Source organism: Protopterus annectens, chromosome 5.part1, assembly GCF_019279795.1.
Source record: "Protopterus annectens isolate FY-2018-M chromosome 5.part1, PAN1.0, whole genome shotgun sequence".
NCBI lineage: Eukaryota > Metazoa > Chordata > Ceratodontiformes > Protopteridae > Protopterus > Protopterus annectens.
In genome coordinates, this window is record NC_056736.1 from 719,863,655 (window position 1) to 719,882,079 (window position 18,425).

At 41.3% G+C, this 18,425-nt stretch overlaps 1 protein-coding gene across 1 annotated transcript in view; it reads left to right on the top strand.

The window, feature by feature from the left end:
- The window catches only part of MYO7A (myosin VIIA), a 1,588,820-nt gene that overhangs the window by 346,527 nt on the left and 1,223,868 nt on the right, over positions 1-18,425 (top strand). Inside the window, exon 10 of the mRNA XM_044073349.1 lies at positions 10,169-10,245. Coding sequence (XP_043929284.1) covers positions 10,169-10,245 — 77 coding nt within the window. The remainder of the gene's footprint in view (positions 1-10,168; positions 10,246-18,425) is intronic.

Below are 18,425 nucleotides of genomic sequence, written 5' to 3' on the forward strand. Positions count from 1 at the left end.
TACATACCATAAAAAAACTATTCTAGGCAGGGCCTTGGCTTCATCTATGGCTTATTGAAAAGGGGTGGCTTTACATACCATAACAACCTATTCCAGGCAGGGCCTTGGCTTCATCTATGGCTTATTGAAAAGGGGTGGCTTTACATACCATAACAAAACTATTCCAGGCAGGGCCTTGGCTTCATCTATGGCTTATTGAAAAGGAGTGGCTTTACATATCATAACAAATCTATTCCAGGCAGGGCCTTGTCTTCATCTATGGCTTATTGAAAAGGGGTGGATTTACATACCATAGCAAAACTATTCCAGGCAGGGCCTTGACTTCATCTATGGCTTATTGAAAAGGGGTGGCTTTACATACCATAACAAAACTATTCCGGGCAGGGCCTTGGCTTAATTTATGGTTTATTGAAAAGGGGTGGCTTTACATACCATAACAAAACTATTCCAGGCAGGGCCTTGGCTTCATCTATGGCTTATTGAAAAGTGGTGGCTTTACATACCATAACAAAACTATTCCAGGCAGGGCCTTGGCTTCATCTGTGGCTTATTGAAAAGGGGTGGGTTTACATACTATAACAAAACTATTCCAGGCAGGGCCTTGGCTTTATCTATGGCTTATTGAAAAGGGGTGGCTTTACATACCATAACAAAACTATTCCAGGCAGGGCTTTGGCTTCATCTATGGCTTATTGAAAAGGGGTGGCTTTACATACCATAACAAAACTATTCCAGGCAGGACCTTGGCTTCATCTATGGCTTATTGAAAAGGGGTGGCTTTACATACCATAACAAAACTATTCCAGGCAGGGCCTTGGCTTCATCTATGGCTTATTGAAAAGGGGTGGCTTTACATACCATAGCAAAACTATTCCAGGCAGGGCCTTGGCTTCATCTATGGCTTATTGAAAAGGGGTGGCTTTACATACCATAACAACCTATTCCAGGCAGGGCTTTGGCTTCATCTATGGCTTATTGAAAAGGGGTGGCTTTACATACCATAACAAAACTATTCCAGGCAGGGCCTTGGCTTCATCTATGGCTTATTGAAAAGGGGTGGCTTTACATACCATAACAAAACTATTCCAGGCAAGGCCTTGGCTTCATCTATGGCTTATTGAAAAGGGGTGGATTTACATACCATAACAAAACTATTCCAGGCAGGGCCTTGGCTTCATCTATGGCTCATTGAAAAGGGGTGGCTTCTAGAAGTATGATAGAAGCTGGTAGCTGGTCTTCTGTACATACCTTTGCAAAACACTATAAGCTTGATTCCTTCTCTAGGTCCAGGTCAGGCTTTGCTAGGACCATTCTTCAGGGGCTCCTGGATTCTTCTTCTTCCACCCCACAAATGTACTATGTTAGGGTAATCTACTCATATACCTAAGACTACTGTAGCAGTGATCAATATGATTAACATAGTGCAGTTGTCTAGGTGAACTAACCATAACAGTCGATGTTCAAATGATCACTACTGTAGTAGCTGCTCCCTCCCTCCACCCCCTTGCTTTTTTATGTGTTTTTTATGCCAGAGTTTGAACATTTAATTTTGTTATTCCTAGCATTGCCCTTTCAGGGCTCAACCTCTCTCTCTCTCTGTTGGCAGGAAAGCTCTGAAGGGCTTGGTGCCAAAAACGTGTCTTTTAGAAAGCTCATCTCAAACTGACTGACAGTTTGGGCACATGGATGTTGATATGAAGCTTTGGAAGATGGCAGGATATAACCCGTATGGCTAAGACTACTGCAGCAGTGATCATTCAAACATCTACTTTCATGGTACGTTTACTTACACAACTGTACTTTAGAAAGCTTATAAAGCTTATGTAAGGTTTTTCAAAATAATATCTGTCATTACTACGGAAATTACTTTTTCTCTACACAGCACTGTAGTTCATCTAGTTATTAAATACAATACTATTTTTGTAGCTCTTGTACCAGTCATTCAATGCAGCTAAAAATGCATTGAAATTGTTGGCATGGCAAATCACAGAGTGGTGGTTTACAACCTTTTTATGCTGGTAGAACTCTATAGATGCCATCATAGAATTCAGAGAATCCCGCCAATTCCTTTCACTGCCACCCAGAACTTTTATAATTATATTATAGTTCTTCATTTATAATTACATGATAATAATAATAAGTTGATAAAGACTTATGAAAATGCCATTTGAGTGTGTTTATTTTCTTAATATAATTAAACATTAAACTTGTCAAAAATACAACTGTAAAAATTTTAAATGTATATATACATTCTTTTTGCATGGAACAAGCTTCCCTCCTCCCCGCAGCCTCATATTTTTATTTATTTATCCTTAGCTGATGGGGTCAGTCAAACTAGGCTAATGGCCTCTTTTCAGGGAAACTCCAAGGTGATATTTATACTACCATAAGGGTAAAGTTGGCCAGGGCATCTGCAAACTCCTCTACATTTTTCATTCAGTGCTGTGGGATCTTTTACAGCCACCTGACCTACCAATAAGTAGATGAGAACCTTGGTTTAACATCTTATCCAAAGGTCAACACACACACACAGGAGTGCAGCACCGCAGTTATGCTGCACTGGAGTGTTAGTAATCCAGGTACCTGTTGTGGGAATAGAACCGAAAGCCTTCTGACCAGAGGTGACTATACTGCCTATTGTGCCACTGAGGCTTCTAAAAGGCTTCTCTGCCAAAACCCAGACTTGAATTAGGGACCTTTAGATTTTCATTCTAACAATCTTCCATCTGAGCTATTTCAGCTCACTCGTGTACTCAATTTATGTACTAACACAGATGCAGGGCAACCAGAAAACACCAAATATGGGTGAAAACACAGCTTGCATAACTGGAGGCATGCAGTAGGACCAATGTCTGTGCAAAAAGATTCCAAGACTTGAGGATTTGATGTGTTTAAATTGTCCAATATCTACATCTGAGTACCTGTAGATCTCCAGTCAAACTTAGTGATACCACTGTAACTAAATTTTGGCATAGAGAGGCATTATCAGCCCCAAGTATTTAGGTTGCTTTGATTTTGCCAAAACAAAAGCAAGAGAATGAATCAGAGTTATAGACTCACTATAGCAGGTCTGTCTTTAATGTAAAGATTGTGACTGATGATTTCTGCACAGCTGCTGAATCCACAGATGAATTTTGGGCAGATACATCCATAAGTCTTCTTTCACCAACATCATTTTTTTTCTTTTATTTAATATTGGCTAGGGCTGAAAACCATAATTCAGTTACATAGTGAAAAACGATGGATTTTCATTTTCAGTGTAAATGTACGAGATGTTTGAATCCATTTCTGAGCATTTCAGCTTCAGTGTTTTATCATTCTCAGCGTTCTGGAACTCCTCCATTTTTTCCAAATGTTTTGGGTTTCTGATACTGTGACAGGAATGGACCCCATTTCTGAGTCAGCATACTATTAAAGTTCATGAAACTCGCATTGCTTCAGTCTTTGATGCGTGCCAAAATTGCTCCTGTCAACACCGACAGTGTACTCAAAATTGTTTCTTTCTTTTTTATGGAATTATATTTAAAAATAATATATTTAAGTACGCTCAGAAGTTCTTTTTTATTAGCCCTGGTGCTTCTGCTAATACTGGTACTATGTTGGTGTCTTTATTTTATGTTGCTCTAGGGTCTGCTTGCATATATTAGTATTTTATGACTTTATATATCTCAATATACAAGGCACTATGATTATTAGGTGTAACTATTTTTGTAATTAATGTTACCTTTTTCCTTGACAACTGGACCTGTTTTTCTTGCTTCTACTTTTGTATTTGTTAGAATCAGATGATCCCGTGTAATCATAATATCTTCATTTTCAGTATTTCTTGTGGTTCATGTTTCCAGTGCTTCTTAGATACTTGTATGTTTCAATGTGCACAATCCCCATTGCAGTAGTTTTGTCACACTGTTTTCCCTTTCAGTAGTCAAACCCTCAGCCATGACAATATTGCCACCATCGATGTGGAATTTCTTGTAGATCCCATTCATTCTGGATCTGACTTTTGGGTCCTTGCGCTCCTTGTTGAATCTGACTTGCCAAAACTACTGCTGTAGCTCTGACTGAGACCCTTAAGAATTCTTTCCCATCATGCCTTAGTGAGTAAGATTGCCTAAGATCTTATTTGCTGCCATTGTAAACAGATGTGGATTTGGCCTAGGCTAAAGCTAAGTGCTCCTCCTCTTTTTATTGTTAACTTTATACCTTTATACTTCTATACCTGTATACTATTAGCGGGTCTATATTAGAACACCGAACATTCAAAATGTCGAGTGTTCTAATATCGAACCCTATGAATCAAAAATTGAAAACATCGAACATTCAGAACAGTGATTTTTTTCCTAGGAAAAAATTTGCTGTTCCAAAACACATACACACAACACAAGCAAACCAAACAAACAGCAATCCACACACATACACCTAAACTCTTACACCTAACCCTACACTAAACTATACATACACCACTAACTATCCACTTACCTTAACCCAAACCCTAACCCTAAGGTCCGTCACTATCACACAGTCACCTCACCCGCGCCCTAACCCTAACTCACCTACCCCGCCTTAACCCTCACGTCCACACAATCGCACACTTACCTGACCTGCGCCCTAACCCTAACTCACCTAACCCGCCCTAACCCTCACATCCACACAATTGCACACTTACCTGAACCCGACCTGTAACTTTCCACCACAGCGCTGAAAATACAGAAGCAACAGAAACGGACAACTGCATTCTTTCCCTAGGAAAAAATTCGTTTTTCTGTTTCTTTGATATTTTCAGCGTTCGCTGAAAACGGGTCGATATTAGAACACTTGAAATTTTGAATGTTTGGTGTTCTAATACAGTCCCACTGTTAGTGTATTACCTTAAAACCTCCGTTGTATGTTAGTTCCTTTTTTGAACTTATTCTTTCCCTTCTTGGTATCAACATAGATTATCTCTTGTATTCTATTAGACAGTGTGGTAGTTACTGTGGCTGACTTGTGTTTTTCTAGTACTGGTGGCTGTGTTGTTGTGTTGTTGTTTGTTGTTGTTAGTAGTCTTCTCCCTGAGAATGGTTAAAAAGAAAGACAGAGAGAAGAGCTTCAAAAAATTTCAGAAATGTGCACATAAAATCCCAACCCAAGGCACTCATGATTTATATGTAGTGTGATTGTGAGTGGGACATTGAATGGAGAATTGACAAATACATAAGGCCTTTAGCCCCACAGCGCTCTCAGACCAAAAAGTAAACCAGTTATTAAGGGGTTAGTGTCCGTAGATACAGAGGCAGAAAAATCTAAGAAGTTTTCAGGCAAACATCCTCCTCAGTCCAAAGACTTGGAGTCAAGGGAAAGACATCTAAAAGACTCGGAACAGTCATCAGCTCCAAAGACCCCTAGAGTTGAGTTGACTTCATCATCAACACAAACACACTCTCCCATTGGCACCACGTCAGTTGGAGTTACCCCAAAGTATTTTCACCAGGACTTATTCTGAAAGAGAGTTATCTGGGATGTCATCTTAAACTCCATCCCCTTTGCTGCAGCAATCTTTCAGGTCTACAAGAGCATTTCCAAGGCAGATCTAGATCACATGACGAGGGCTTTTCTCAAGACACAGATTAAGATGGGAGTCCTCTCATCCCATTTGATTCTGCAACCAGATAGGGCTGGGGCAGCTTCCCCTTTACTAGTTCCTTCCCCAATGAAGGTTATGGAGCTGGTAGCTTTAGAGATGATACTTGACCCAAAGCCTGTCCTTTTACTGACAGCCACAGTACCTGGCTTGATATTTGTAGGACCAGATCTGAGATGCTTCACTCTCACGTGTTCAGAACTGGGGTTGTCTCAGAGCCATTCAGTCAAAGATGGACATTCAGCACCCTCATTGGAGCTTTCTTAAATGGCTCCCTTGTGGGTGTCAGAGACTTTAGCCTTCAAGTCTTCAGCTTCAGTCTTCTCCTTGAGACCATCTGCCTTCTCCCTGTTTTGAGGATTCTGTCCTTGATACCACCTGTGTCTCTTCTGGGAGGAACAGTGCTGGTTGCTAAGGCACTTTCTTTGGATCCTGCAGATGGTGATGTGAAGATTGGGTGAAGATAGATGAAGGCTGCCAGCCTAGTCAGATAGAATTTTGGAGATAATTCTGTCATCTGTAAATATTAATGTAAACCAGCTTGCTGTCTTAAAAGGTAAAAATAGTGTTACATGTGGAACTGAAAAAAATGTAACAACAGTGCACTCTGCTGACCAAGTAAAGCATTTTGTGTAAACATGGCTCCGGTTGGTCTAGATGAAGGAATTCTTGCTATTGTTTTAAGACCAGATTTAATGGCCAGAATTTGCATGCATAAATGCCCTTAATGGCTTTGCTTCCTGACCTGGTGTGAGCTTACTAAAGAATGTAGCATGTTAGCCTGGGAACCCCAGGGAAGTGTGAAGAATGATGTAATGGGAATCAGAGAGCATTAAGCATTTTGTCTTGACCATCCAACTCAGCACTGTCTTGCTCTATATGTAAGTTTATCTTAGACTTGTATTTTGTCTTAGAAATAGCTAGAAACTAGAAAGATTAGACTAACTGTTTTTTTCTGTGATGTCAGAACTGTACTACTGAATTATTTTAAGTATTTGTGATCTCTGAACTCTTGACTAGCACTGTGTAGTAAAAAAAGTATTGTCTTGTGTTTTGACTATTTGTTATTAAATATTTTTAAACCTTTTCCACTGTGGCCAATTTTGTAGAGATATTTTAAGCTCTTTAGAGTACTTGCAGACCTTTGGGTAAATTGTACAAAGCCACTTTAAAAACTTTTGCCCTGGGCTATACTACCAGTTGGATAATAATATTGCACAGTAATAATTGGACACCCTTTTAATGGCCTTTGAGTAGCTGATAAATATTAGTGGGTGGTGGCAAGTGGTACTACCTTTTAGACTGGGCAGTAAAGGGGGCACAGCTGGAGAACCTGTGCCAGCCTTCCCCAGGAGTGTCTGTGTGGTTATATAAACTCTTCTCAAAGTGTGTGTGTGTGTCTGTGTGTGTGTGTGTGTGTATATGTGTGTGTGTGTGTGTGTGTGTGTGTGTGTGTGTGTGTGTGTGTGTGTGTGATCTACATGGGCAGGGACACGAAGCACTGGTTGGACAGAGAGGGTGCTGGAGGTTTTAGCTTGCCCACTAGGCTGAGATCTGGACCCTATAGCTGTACCAGTGGGCAGTCTTATTGGGGACCTGGAGAGCAAGACAGTGACCAGCCCTGGACTGACTGTGATGTCTGTGTGCTCTTAAGGGAAATTGCACTTTACTGTGTGTGTTTGATATCCTTTCCTGCTATATGAGATGCCCCTCACTGGTGTTAGTGGTGAGGATTGTGGCTCCTTGATTGCTGGGCCAGGGCACATGCATCACAGGTGGCATGACTTTTATGCTCTTCATGTGATCACTGCTGCAGTAGCCCTATCTATATGTGTTGAATCCTGCTAATTCAATAGCTGTCCAGCTTCTAAAACTTTCACTTCAGCTTCCATTTGCTCAAACCATTAGTCAGCTTGAGCTGAGCTGACTGAAAGAAAGGTTGGGAAAGATAGTCTTCAGAGTTTTTCCTGATGTCAAACAGAGCACTCCTCTGCAGGCTGTTGAGGATTGATGGTCATCTAATGCTGTTCAATTGCTGAGCAGATAAGTTCCCATCAGGGAAAAATGCTTCTACTTTACCCTTTGAAATAGAATATTTACTTCTTCTGTGAAACTTAAATATTTAGGTTAGGAAAAAAGTGTTTTATTGATGGTCATGTGACTTTTGGCCACTTTTAAATGGGAGCATTACTTTTTCACTTTTTGTGACAAGATGTTGTTAAAACTTAATTTAATGGACTATCCCGGTAATCAAATGCCAATAAATAACTCAGTCAAGCAATCTACTTTTTCTGTGGCAAAATATTTATGGGGGCTGGAGTAAGTGTTTAAAATGCTTTTTACTGTATGTTAAAGTTGAAAATGTACCATTTTGCTACTTACCTGTTTTACTGGCAAGTTGATAAAATGCCTCATCCGTAGGTGGGTGACTCTGCTTTAGTCAAAGATGGTTCCTTAAACCACTTATCTTTTTGCACGTGTCCTGTTAGTGTAGTCCCTAAAGCCACGATGGACTAGGGGCTACACTTGTCTTCAGTAGTTGTTGGAGTGCCCTCGGCAGGTAAGGGAAAGCCACTCATGTTGATCTTGGAAGAAAGGGCAGGGAATGCAACTTTGTTTAACCAGAAATTTGTGCTATCCCTGTGGAAGGGCGTCATTTTCTGCCAATGATGAGTCTGTCTCTTCATATTTTCCTGCCCAACATAAAAACGTACATATATGTCTGCTCTGGTCTCAGTTACCCTGGACAAGAGTAATTTATTTAGCTAATGTCAGGATTTAGTGAAGGGTCTTCACAATTTCTATGTGGTTGTTTCTAGTAAAAAAGGGATTCTTCATTTCTGAAGAGATTTAAGACTTTGAACCTCAAAATGATTGAAAAAAGAAACGATTATGTGCCATCACAGAATTCTGATTCAGATTCTGAGGAATGTGGCTTTTGCCAGTAATTTTGAATGATTAACTTTCTCTAAAATGGTTTCTACAATGAATCAGTCATTTCAATGGGAAAACATTTATGTTTCTCAGTCTCTCCTGAAGTATTATGATTTGTTACAACTGGAATTTCCGGAACCTACTCCTATTCCTCTTATTCTGTCTGTGTTGGAGAATGGTTTTGTCACAGCCTGCAATTTTCAGAAACCATATACCTCACAGGCAATGTGAAATTCTAACATCTAAAGAAAATAGCGGTGTCTTCTTAGGTTACCACACTTTAATAAAACAATAAAATCACCTCAAGTTAGCTCTTTCGTCTCAACTCTACAGAGACTTCTTCAGACTGGGGTTAACTTCTACAAAATTCCTTTTAAAAAAAAAGCATTTAAAAAGAATGATTTAAGCAAACATTATAAGTTAAAAAACTGTAAAAGAAAGTATAAATTATTGGTAGCAGAGGCCCTTCCTAGTGATACTACTGTTATAACTATAGAAGAAGAGCTAGGCTGGCTAGAATACTTAGGGCAGGTCAAACTTAATGCCTGCTTCCCACCAGGTTTAGAAGACAGGGAGGAATTTATTATGCATTTGAAAAGAAAGCGGATCAAACATTAGTAATACTTTTAAAAAACATATAGTGTAGTATTATGCTGGTGAAAGTGTGTTTCTTAAATGTTTTCAAATGTATTAAGCATTTTAGGAAATGTATAAAGTATTTCCTGAGTGTATTTTTAAACGTTTTCTTAATTTTTTGTTGTATTTTCACAAAGTTAGCTTTTTGGAAGTTGGAAGTAAGAGGAAGTGACATTTTAAAGTGAATGTATTATGTGATGAGTTTAAACCATGTGACAACTGAAGCCTTAAAAAAGGAATTTTGTAGGAGTTAATCTCAGTCTGAAGAAGTCTATGTAGAGTTGAGACAAAAGAGCTAACTGGAGGTAATTTTATTGTTTTATTAAAGTGTGGTAACCTAAGAAGACACCGCTATTTTCTTTATTTGTTTTTACAACTTTATTGGTGAAAAGCTGCTTTTGTTGGAAATTCTAACATCTATTGTTACAGGGAAGTAGGACTTACACAACTGTAGTTTGCTGATTAACTAAGTGTAACTTATAGCTGTATCTGTTGTAAATGTTTAGATTTGTTTACATTTTGAGGCACATTGTTAAGTATAAGAATATGAATATTTTATTAGCAATTGTGTTTCTAATTGTGAGCCTGGTAAACAAGTGGTGTATAGAGAATAACCAATATTACATTTTAGGTGACCAAGTATAATAACACAATGACCAAGTAAAAATAAGTGCATTCAGAAAGAGACACATTTCATAATTAAAATTAAGCCCTCCAGGTTTGCATGTTATAGGAAAATAACAGTAAATCTGCTTTTCAGACTCTAATCCACATGAAACAGGCCTTACTCCAACAGTAACACATGTCCTGCATTGATGTATAACTTAAATATCAAGTAAGGCTAACTGAAGAGTGCTCCACTAAATGAAGATACTTCCAGACTGTAACATTCATCACTTTGACATATTCTGGATTTGTGGATAAGAGTGGTCATATTATCTGATACATGATGTTTTATTTTCTTCCTCTTAAAACTAGCACGGATGTATGATAACCTTGATGCCTGCGAGGTGGTCTTCTCTCCAGCACTTACAACAGCAGCATCACTCCTAGAGGTCAGTTATTTTATTTTTCCTTTCAAGAAAGATATAAGTTGCATCCAAGACTTAATGTTCAAAACTGACAAAATAGTAGCTCACAGTAAACTGCAGGACAAATGTCTGAGAGGATACAGAAATCCTAGGTGTGAAAATTGCCTGACTCTTTCCTCAAAAAAAAAAAAAAAAGTCAACCTTTGTGCATTCTTCTTTCGTTAGATTGGGATGGCCACACATACACATAGCATGCCTTCTCAGCCCTACCTCCTAAAGGCAGCCATCTGAATATGTGCCTAATGTGTGACTGTCAGGAAAGTGAATAAATAATAATCATAGGCAGTAAACTGCATCTATGCAAGCTGTAGTGACCTTTGTACAGCTCTGAAGTCTGTGACAGAAGGAAAATAACAATGACTCCAGCCACAACACTAGATATAATGACCTCCTCTGCACACACCTTTGAGGTTTGATTGCAAGGAAAATTTAAGAAGTAATGACCCCCCCACGCACACACACACACACACACACACACACACACACACACACACACACACACACACACACACACACACACACACACACACACACACACATACACAAGCTATATCAACTTTCTTTGCACTGTACAAACCTCTGAGCAGCACTAGTTTTAGAATGGGTGCTATTGAGGTCAGAGACAACTACTCAGTCCATGTCAAAATCCAGTTTTTCGCTCTGGAGTGTGGGGGCCTCCAGACCCCCTAGAAGCTCTATGGTCCGGATGTTCTATGATGTGCTTTGTGAAATTGTGCCTTATATTTGATAGTTAATTTCTTGTTAACTGCATTTTTACTGTTACTCAGAAGACTTATATGTGTGCCTAGCAATATTGTGCATTTCTACAGTGTGAAAGTAGCAGACTCCAAATCAGACTGCCAACCACTCATGAGTGGAGTCCCACAGGGATCAGTCCTGGGTCCTCTCCTCTTTGGCATCTACTTCTCAGAACTTCAGGCCAACACGGAGGGACTCTGGCTGACCAAGTTCGCAGACAACTGCAAGATGGGAGTCATTATTAACTCCCCAAGTGATGCAGACATCCTACAGCAAGGCCTCACTGAGACCAATGACTGGTGTTGAAACCGTGGCCTTAAGCTTAATGCCAAAAATGCGTCATCATCCCGTTTGGGAAAAACTCAGTTCTCAATACTTGCCACATTGAAGGGAGCCCACTGAACACTGAAGGCATTATAAGAGATCTGGGGACACAGGTTGACAGCAACCTCTCCTTCAACCACCACACTGCCACTGTGGTCAGAAAGTTCTTCTGTGTGGCACATCTTATTACCAATGGTTTTGCATCCAGGAAGAAAGAGGTCATCATTTCTCTCTACTCTTCCTTCATTAGACCAATCCTAGAGTATAATGTCCCAATTGGCATGTACTTCACTTGATACCTGCAACAGCTGGAGAGACCACAAAAGTACCTCACAAAGAGGATCCTAGGCCTTAAACACATGTCTTACATGGACAGACTCAAAAAACTCCAGCTACTCTCTGTCTTATATCATCTACTAAGAGGAGATCCCTGCTTGACTTACAAAGCCATGCCTGACCCAGCTCTGTTAGAAATGCTACATCTAAAGAAATCCCAATCCCTCCGCACCACACACTTCAGAGACCTCAACCTCATTACCACAATCAACAGAACTTTCTGGAGGGACAGGTTCATAACCCAGATACTGCCCATGCCCTGGAATAGACTTCCCATACATGTCAAGCAGAGCACCTCATGGCCCTCTTCAAGATAAATCTTGATGAGTGAATGGGAAATATGATAGATGCACTAGGAACTAACGTCGGGTGGCACAATGTCAGGGCACTTCTATGGGCTAGGCTTGTAAAGGCTCCAGGGCCATTAGCCTAGTACACCCCTATGAACCTATAATAATCATTTATATTTTTTATACACACACACACACACACACACACACACACACACACACACACACACACACACACACACACACACACACACACACACACACACACACACACACACACACACACACACACACACACACACATGCGAGCACATGTACACACACATATGCACACACGAGCATGCACGCACGTGCATACACACACACACACACACACACACACACACACACACACACACACACACACACACACACGAGCACACGCACACATGAGAACACACACAAACACACATATGCGCACGCACACAGGAGCACACACACACACACACACAAGCACACACGCACACATGAGCACACACACGCGTGCACGCGCACACACACACACACACACACACACACACACACACACACACACACACACACACACACACACACACACAAAAGCATACACATAGACACACACACACACACACACACACACACACACACACACACACACACACACACACACACACACACACACAGTGCACTCTCACTGTCAGAAAAACTGAAGGAATTATAGTTCACCTACATGTAATATTTTTGGGGTACTGATGAAACCAGGTCAGATTGGTAAACCATACAGTGACAGGGAGGGCATGCAGGCTCGTCATAGAAAAAGCTAGTGCCAAAATCTCAACCAGAGCAAAGCTGTGTGAAATTACAATGCTACCCTCTTTGCCAGTATGGTAATGAGCATTTGTTTTCACACACATCCTGCTTCTTCCAAACCACCAAAGAGAGGCACCTATTATATATAAGGCCTATTTGTCGTAGTAATTGAAAGAAATGATGCTCAACTTGTTACTCTTTTTTTTTCAAAACAGGTTTATTGTTTTAACATATAAGAGAAATATCATAACAATTTTATACAAGTAATTAAAAATAGGTATTATTATAATATTCAACAAAACAACTAAAGTATTTACAAAGACATCCACTACAATCCTAAACTTGTTACTCTTAAATACACTCCAGACCCATCCACACACGCAAACATTATGGCAATTTAGGTTATGTTTGTGATAGGAAGTGAAAGAAATTATGGCCAGCTTGTTCCACTTACACTGTAACTCCCCCTATACACACACCCACCCACACACACACACACACACACACACACACACACACACACACACACACACACACACACACACACACACACTCACACACAAATATCACTGATGCTAGTTTTACATTACACTGTGTGATAACAGTACTGCCATGCCAGATCAGTGAAAGTTGTTCAGCAGTCATCAAAGAGCAGCAGGAGTCACTTTTATTTACCTCATTCAGGAGTAATGCGTATGTATCACTGTCCCTGATTTCACAGAATGTCCCTAATTTTGCCTCATATTTTTGCCTTGTCCCTTCTAAACTTTTTGATTTTCTGGTAAATCATTTGGGATTGCAGTCAGTCAGTAATGCCAGACATTAGAGTTTCGCACCTCTTTTTGCTCAGGAAAAGGATGCCAATGCAAAACACGGTATTCTATTATTTTTTAAGTAAAGTAATATTTAAAAAGTGCAGCTGATTACCAGCCTTTATTTTGCCATTATTTATGGTTTGGCCAGAATTCTTGAACAAGTATCAATATCTTGTGTCTTGCCAGTATTTATAAAACTCTCTGAAAGTGAAAACCATCTCTGAAGATCAGGAGCTTCAGCTCTTCTTAAAATCTCAGATGAGTTCAGAGATTGTTTGGTCTGTGCTACCCATCTCTAGTGCTTAGCTTGCTCATGCTAATTCACCGATTACCTGCTTTATTCTAACAGGGTCACAAACAATGGCATTTAGGATAAAGTGCATAACTTTAGAATGAATGATCTCTTCTACTTCTCCTCAGTTTTCCCCCAATCAGTGACAGCTTTTGCATGGCCCCAGCATATTCACCGATGATCGGGGGCTTCTACGGCTGTGAGTATCACAGGTATTTAATGCCACCTATGATGTTTATTTTAGTGAAGCAAATGCCCACCAGCAAGATTTAACTAAATCAGAGGTACTGTTATCAGTGGTAAAACATTTAATGAAACTATGAAGCCTGCTTCTTGACAAAACATTGTCACTACAACCAACATTATCTTTTAATTTCAAAGGAGAAGAAGTAGTGACAGTCTTCAGGATTCTTCATCCTATGAGTTGTTATAAGCAATGTGGTTTACTAAATATGCTAGATTGCTATACTTTTATTGGTTTGATAAACATAAGAAAATATCAAAATAAGAACATTTTCAGAGGTAGGGGCCACTCATTACCAGGGGACCCCCAGAGACTGCATGGTTCACTGGTGCCTAAAACTGGCTATGTAAATAAGTAAATAGATAAATTAATAAAGAAAGAAAAAGATTTGACTGGGGTAACCATAGCAGGTAGTCCAACTGCCATGGGGCCCTGCAGAAGAGAGGACCTCATTTAGACCCAGACTGATCATCATAAACAGAAGTGTCTCTAGATCTTAAAAACTTGTTAATATGAAATTGCCACTACCCTTTTGTTCTAAACTGAAATCAGTCTTGTACGACTAAACAAAGCAGCATCCCTTATGCTGTCTAGCTGATTCTGCCCTCATAGCAGTACCTCTTGCACCTATGTTTTATTTAAAGTCATTTAAAGTATGTGTAAGGTGGGGTCTATATCATAATATTGAAACCTGAATCCATCAAACACCTCTTCATCGACCTGTTTTCATTGAAACCTGAATTAGTCGAACGATCATTCCATTGAACATTTTCCCATGGTAAGTAACCAGTGGGCCAGCCTAACGACTGCATCAAAAACAGAAAAATTTAAAACCCAGTCTGGTTGGGGGCTACACCTCCACACACCCAGTGTGGATGGCTGCACCCTTCCACCCCCCCTAACTAAATATACCAACTCCAAGATCGTACTACAGTGGGGAAAAGGGCAAATTCCCAATGACAACCCACTGGTTACTTACCATGGAAAAAAGTTTGATGGAATGATCATTCGATAAATTCAGGTTTTGATGAAAATTGGTCAGTGAAGAGGTGTTTGATGGATTGAGGTTGTGATAATATGATACAGACCCATCAAGTGTGATAGACCGGGGTAATGCTTTAATATTAGAGCAGATATGGAGGAGGTCCTTATATGGGTTGCCTGTATGCATAACTGCTTGGCAGAAATTATTACAGGCTATGTGTGTTATTTTCTACTCTGCATTTTTGTTTGCCCTTATATATAAAACTTTAAACTGATGAAATCATGATTATTAACACAATGCCTTGGGTATTGTAAAGACGTTTGCATGTCTATGTTTTTCTTTTCATTGATCATAACGTTTTCCAGGACTGGTGGGGAAATAAGAAAATAAACTTAAAAAAAACAGTCTAACTAAAATCAGTATTCTGCCATGCAAGTCAATGGCAGGCAAAAGACAACCTGGCCAGTGAGTAGTAGTTGCTAAGAGGGGAGGCACAGTGTGACACATGTAACTATGCATAAGCAGGCAATTCTATGCAAATGAGGGGAAGGATAGTGAATCCCGGTTTTCCCCAGCATGTGAGGCTGGTCCCAACAGTGTATGAGCATGAATAGCTGAGTGCAAGACTAGGAGGTAGGTGACATCATGTGTGGGAGTGTCAGGCATACTGTCAGTGGATTGGAGCCCTGTGGCTCGGGGTTGCATCCAGCTTAGCACAGCAAAGCCAGGGGGTGTGTCTAAACCTGCCCAGCACGTATAACAAAGTGTAAGCGGGTGTGCGCGCCGTGCAATAGGAACTACAGGAAGATAAAGGAGTGAACCATGAAAATAGCAGCAGTGTGTACATTGCAGTACACCAATTGCGCGGTGCACCCCTGGGATGAATCAGAAGGGCAATGGGAAGGGAAAGTGACAGTAGGAAGTTAATCAAGGAGTACTAGGTTCACTGCCAGGTGAAATGTATTGGAACCAGCCAATTACACAGGCAGCAGACTAGCCCAGCCCAGAACACCACTATAAACTATGCAAACACGTACCCCCACCGTTTTTCCCACACCCTACACCACCGGTGTAAACAAGCAGGGAACTTTTAACACTCACAACAGCAATATGTTAGGGGCTGCAATAGCTATCATACAACTTGTGGAAGAGGCTGAGGGTGGTGAGGATGAGAATGCTGCTGACCAACCCATAGTGAGGAGACGAAGAAGAGTGTACAGACCCAGGGTAACCTACAAACTGCTACATGAGCTGAAGATATTGGAGCACTACAGGGTGGACAGGGACCTCCTAAAGCAGATTGTTGAGCTGTGCCGGCCATGCATGACACACAGAACTAACAGAGGGGAACCCATCCCAGTGGAAAAATGAAAGTATGTGTAGGCCTAAGAATAGTAGCTACAGGTACTTTCCAAAGGCCAACTGGGGATATGATGGGGATCTCACAGGCATCAGCATCCAGGGTACTCCACTAGTTCCTGGATGCCTTGGCAGCACGTCGGTGAGCACGTATATTTCCCCTTCACCCATGAGGCATTGGCCAGCAGTATGTGTCTCTTCCACCAAATAGCAGAATATCCTGAGGTAGTCGGTGCAATAGAATGCATGCACATACGCATCAAAGCACCACCTGGTGAACAGGGTAGAGTCTACATCAACCGCAAGGGCTTCTCCTCCATCAACTGCCAGGTCATGTGCGATTCGCAGGGCATAATACTGAACATGTGTGCTGGCTGCCCTGGAAGTTATCAAGATTCCCACATCTGGCATTTGATGCAGCTGTACCAGAAATTTGCCAATGGGGCATCCTACACGGTCACTTAGTGAGGGATGATGGATACGCACTGGAGCCGTGGCTGATGACACCCATCAGAAATGCACACACACCAGAACAAGAACTCCATAATGAGGCACACACACAAACAAGAATCATAATAGAGCATGTGTTTGGGATGCTCAAGTCACAGTTCCGGTGCCTGGACACACACAATATGATCCTGCAGAAACAGTTGCAGCAGGAGCAGCAAGAGGCAGGGCCATATAGCCCCCCCACCAATGCCAAGGCCTACACAGGCATAGAGTGACTCAGAGGAGGAACAACCTGAGCCTGCCCCAGTAGGCAGAAGGAGGCATGCCCAGTATGCCCTGGCCCTAGCAAAGAGGCAACGCATAACATATACACTGACATGGGAGGGACCCAGGGAATAGCACCTCTCTTTGACTCTGACGTACAGTAAAAGGGATGCCAAACATTACACTACCTGTGCCTAACCATGTGTAGGCAGTGTACTATGAGCATCCAATATAGGCAGCCCTGCAGCACCACCCACAATACTGGGGCACCCACAAGATAAGGGACTCACACATGCCACTCAGGAGGGTTCACATACCCAACAACAGTCACAGCCAGCAGGACAGGTGTAGACAAACACAAACAAATGCCATGGTATGGCCTCTGAATGAGGGGTAAGGGTGACCCCCACACAGGCCTACACGGACAGACTACAACAGGCCAGGTAGTGGGATGTCAGTTGTGACAGCTAGGAAGTCAGAAACAAATGTGTATGCAATCAAAAGATAAGAACGGAAGTACACCGGTATGGCATAGCCAGCACGATGGGTAAGACTACTGACTGAAATGGACTACAGGACATACTAGTACAGTCCTAGCAAATGTGTACAACTGTCAGGTGTGCCCCCTACATAGAAATACAGTAACAGTCAGGTGCGTTCCCCCCAATCCTGTGTCGAAACATAGAAATAGTCAGGTGTACCCCCCACTATGCAGACATGTTGCAACAGTCAATGCCAAATGATTGGTGGATACCCTGCAGACACAGCATGCTACTTGATGGTGTGCAACACAAAGGTTAGCTGTGCAGTACAAACCACTGGACATGCTCCACACATGCATAACAGATGACCTTACTGGGCATGATCACACACTTAGAGAAATGAAGGCAATGTCAATCATCAACATGCTGAGAGGTCGTACTGGGCATGCTCACACACTTAAACACATGAAGGCCATGTATGCAAACACCAATCGACCAGACATATCCAGCGGTTGCAATAGTTACTGCAGACACATGTCAGTATGCACCACTCATGCCTTGCACACACAGTGGATAGGAATACAGAAATATATGTAAGGACAACACACCATAATATACCAAAGGTAGATAGATAAAGATGTGTGGAAGAGGGTGACCGTGACAAGGAGCCATCCATGCCTGTCCCACTGAGTACAGCCAAAGGGCCCCAAACACATCAGTTGCAGATGTCACAC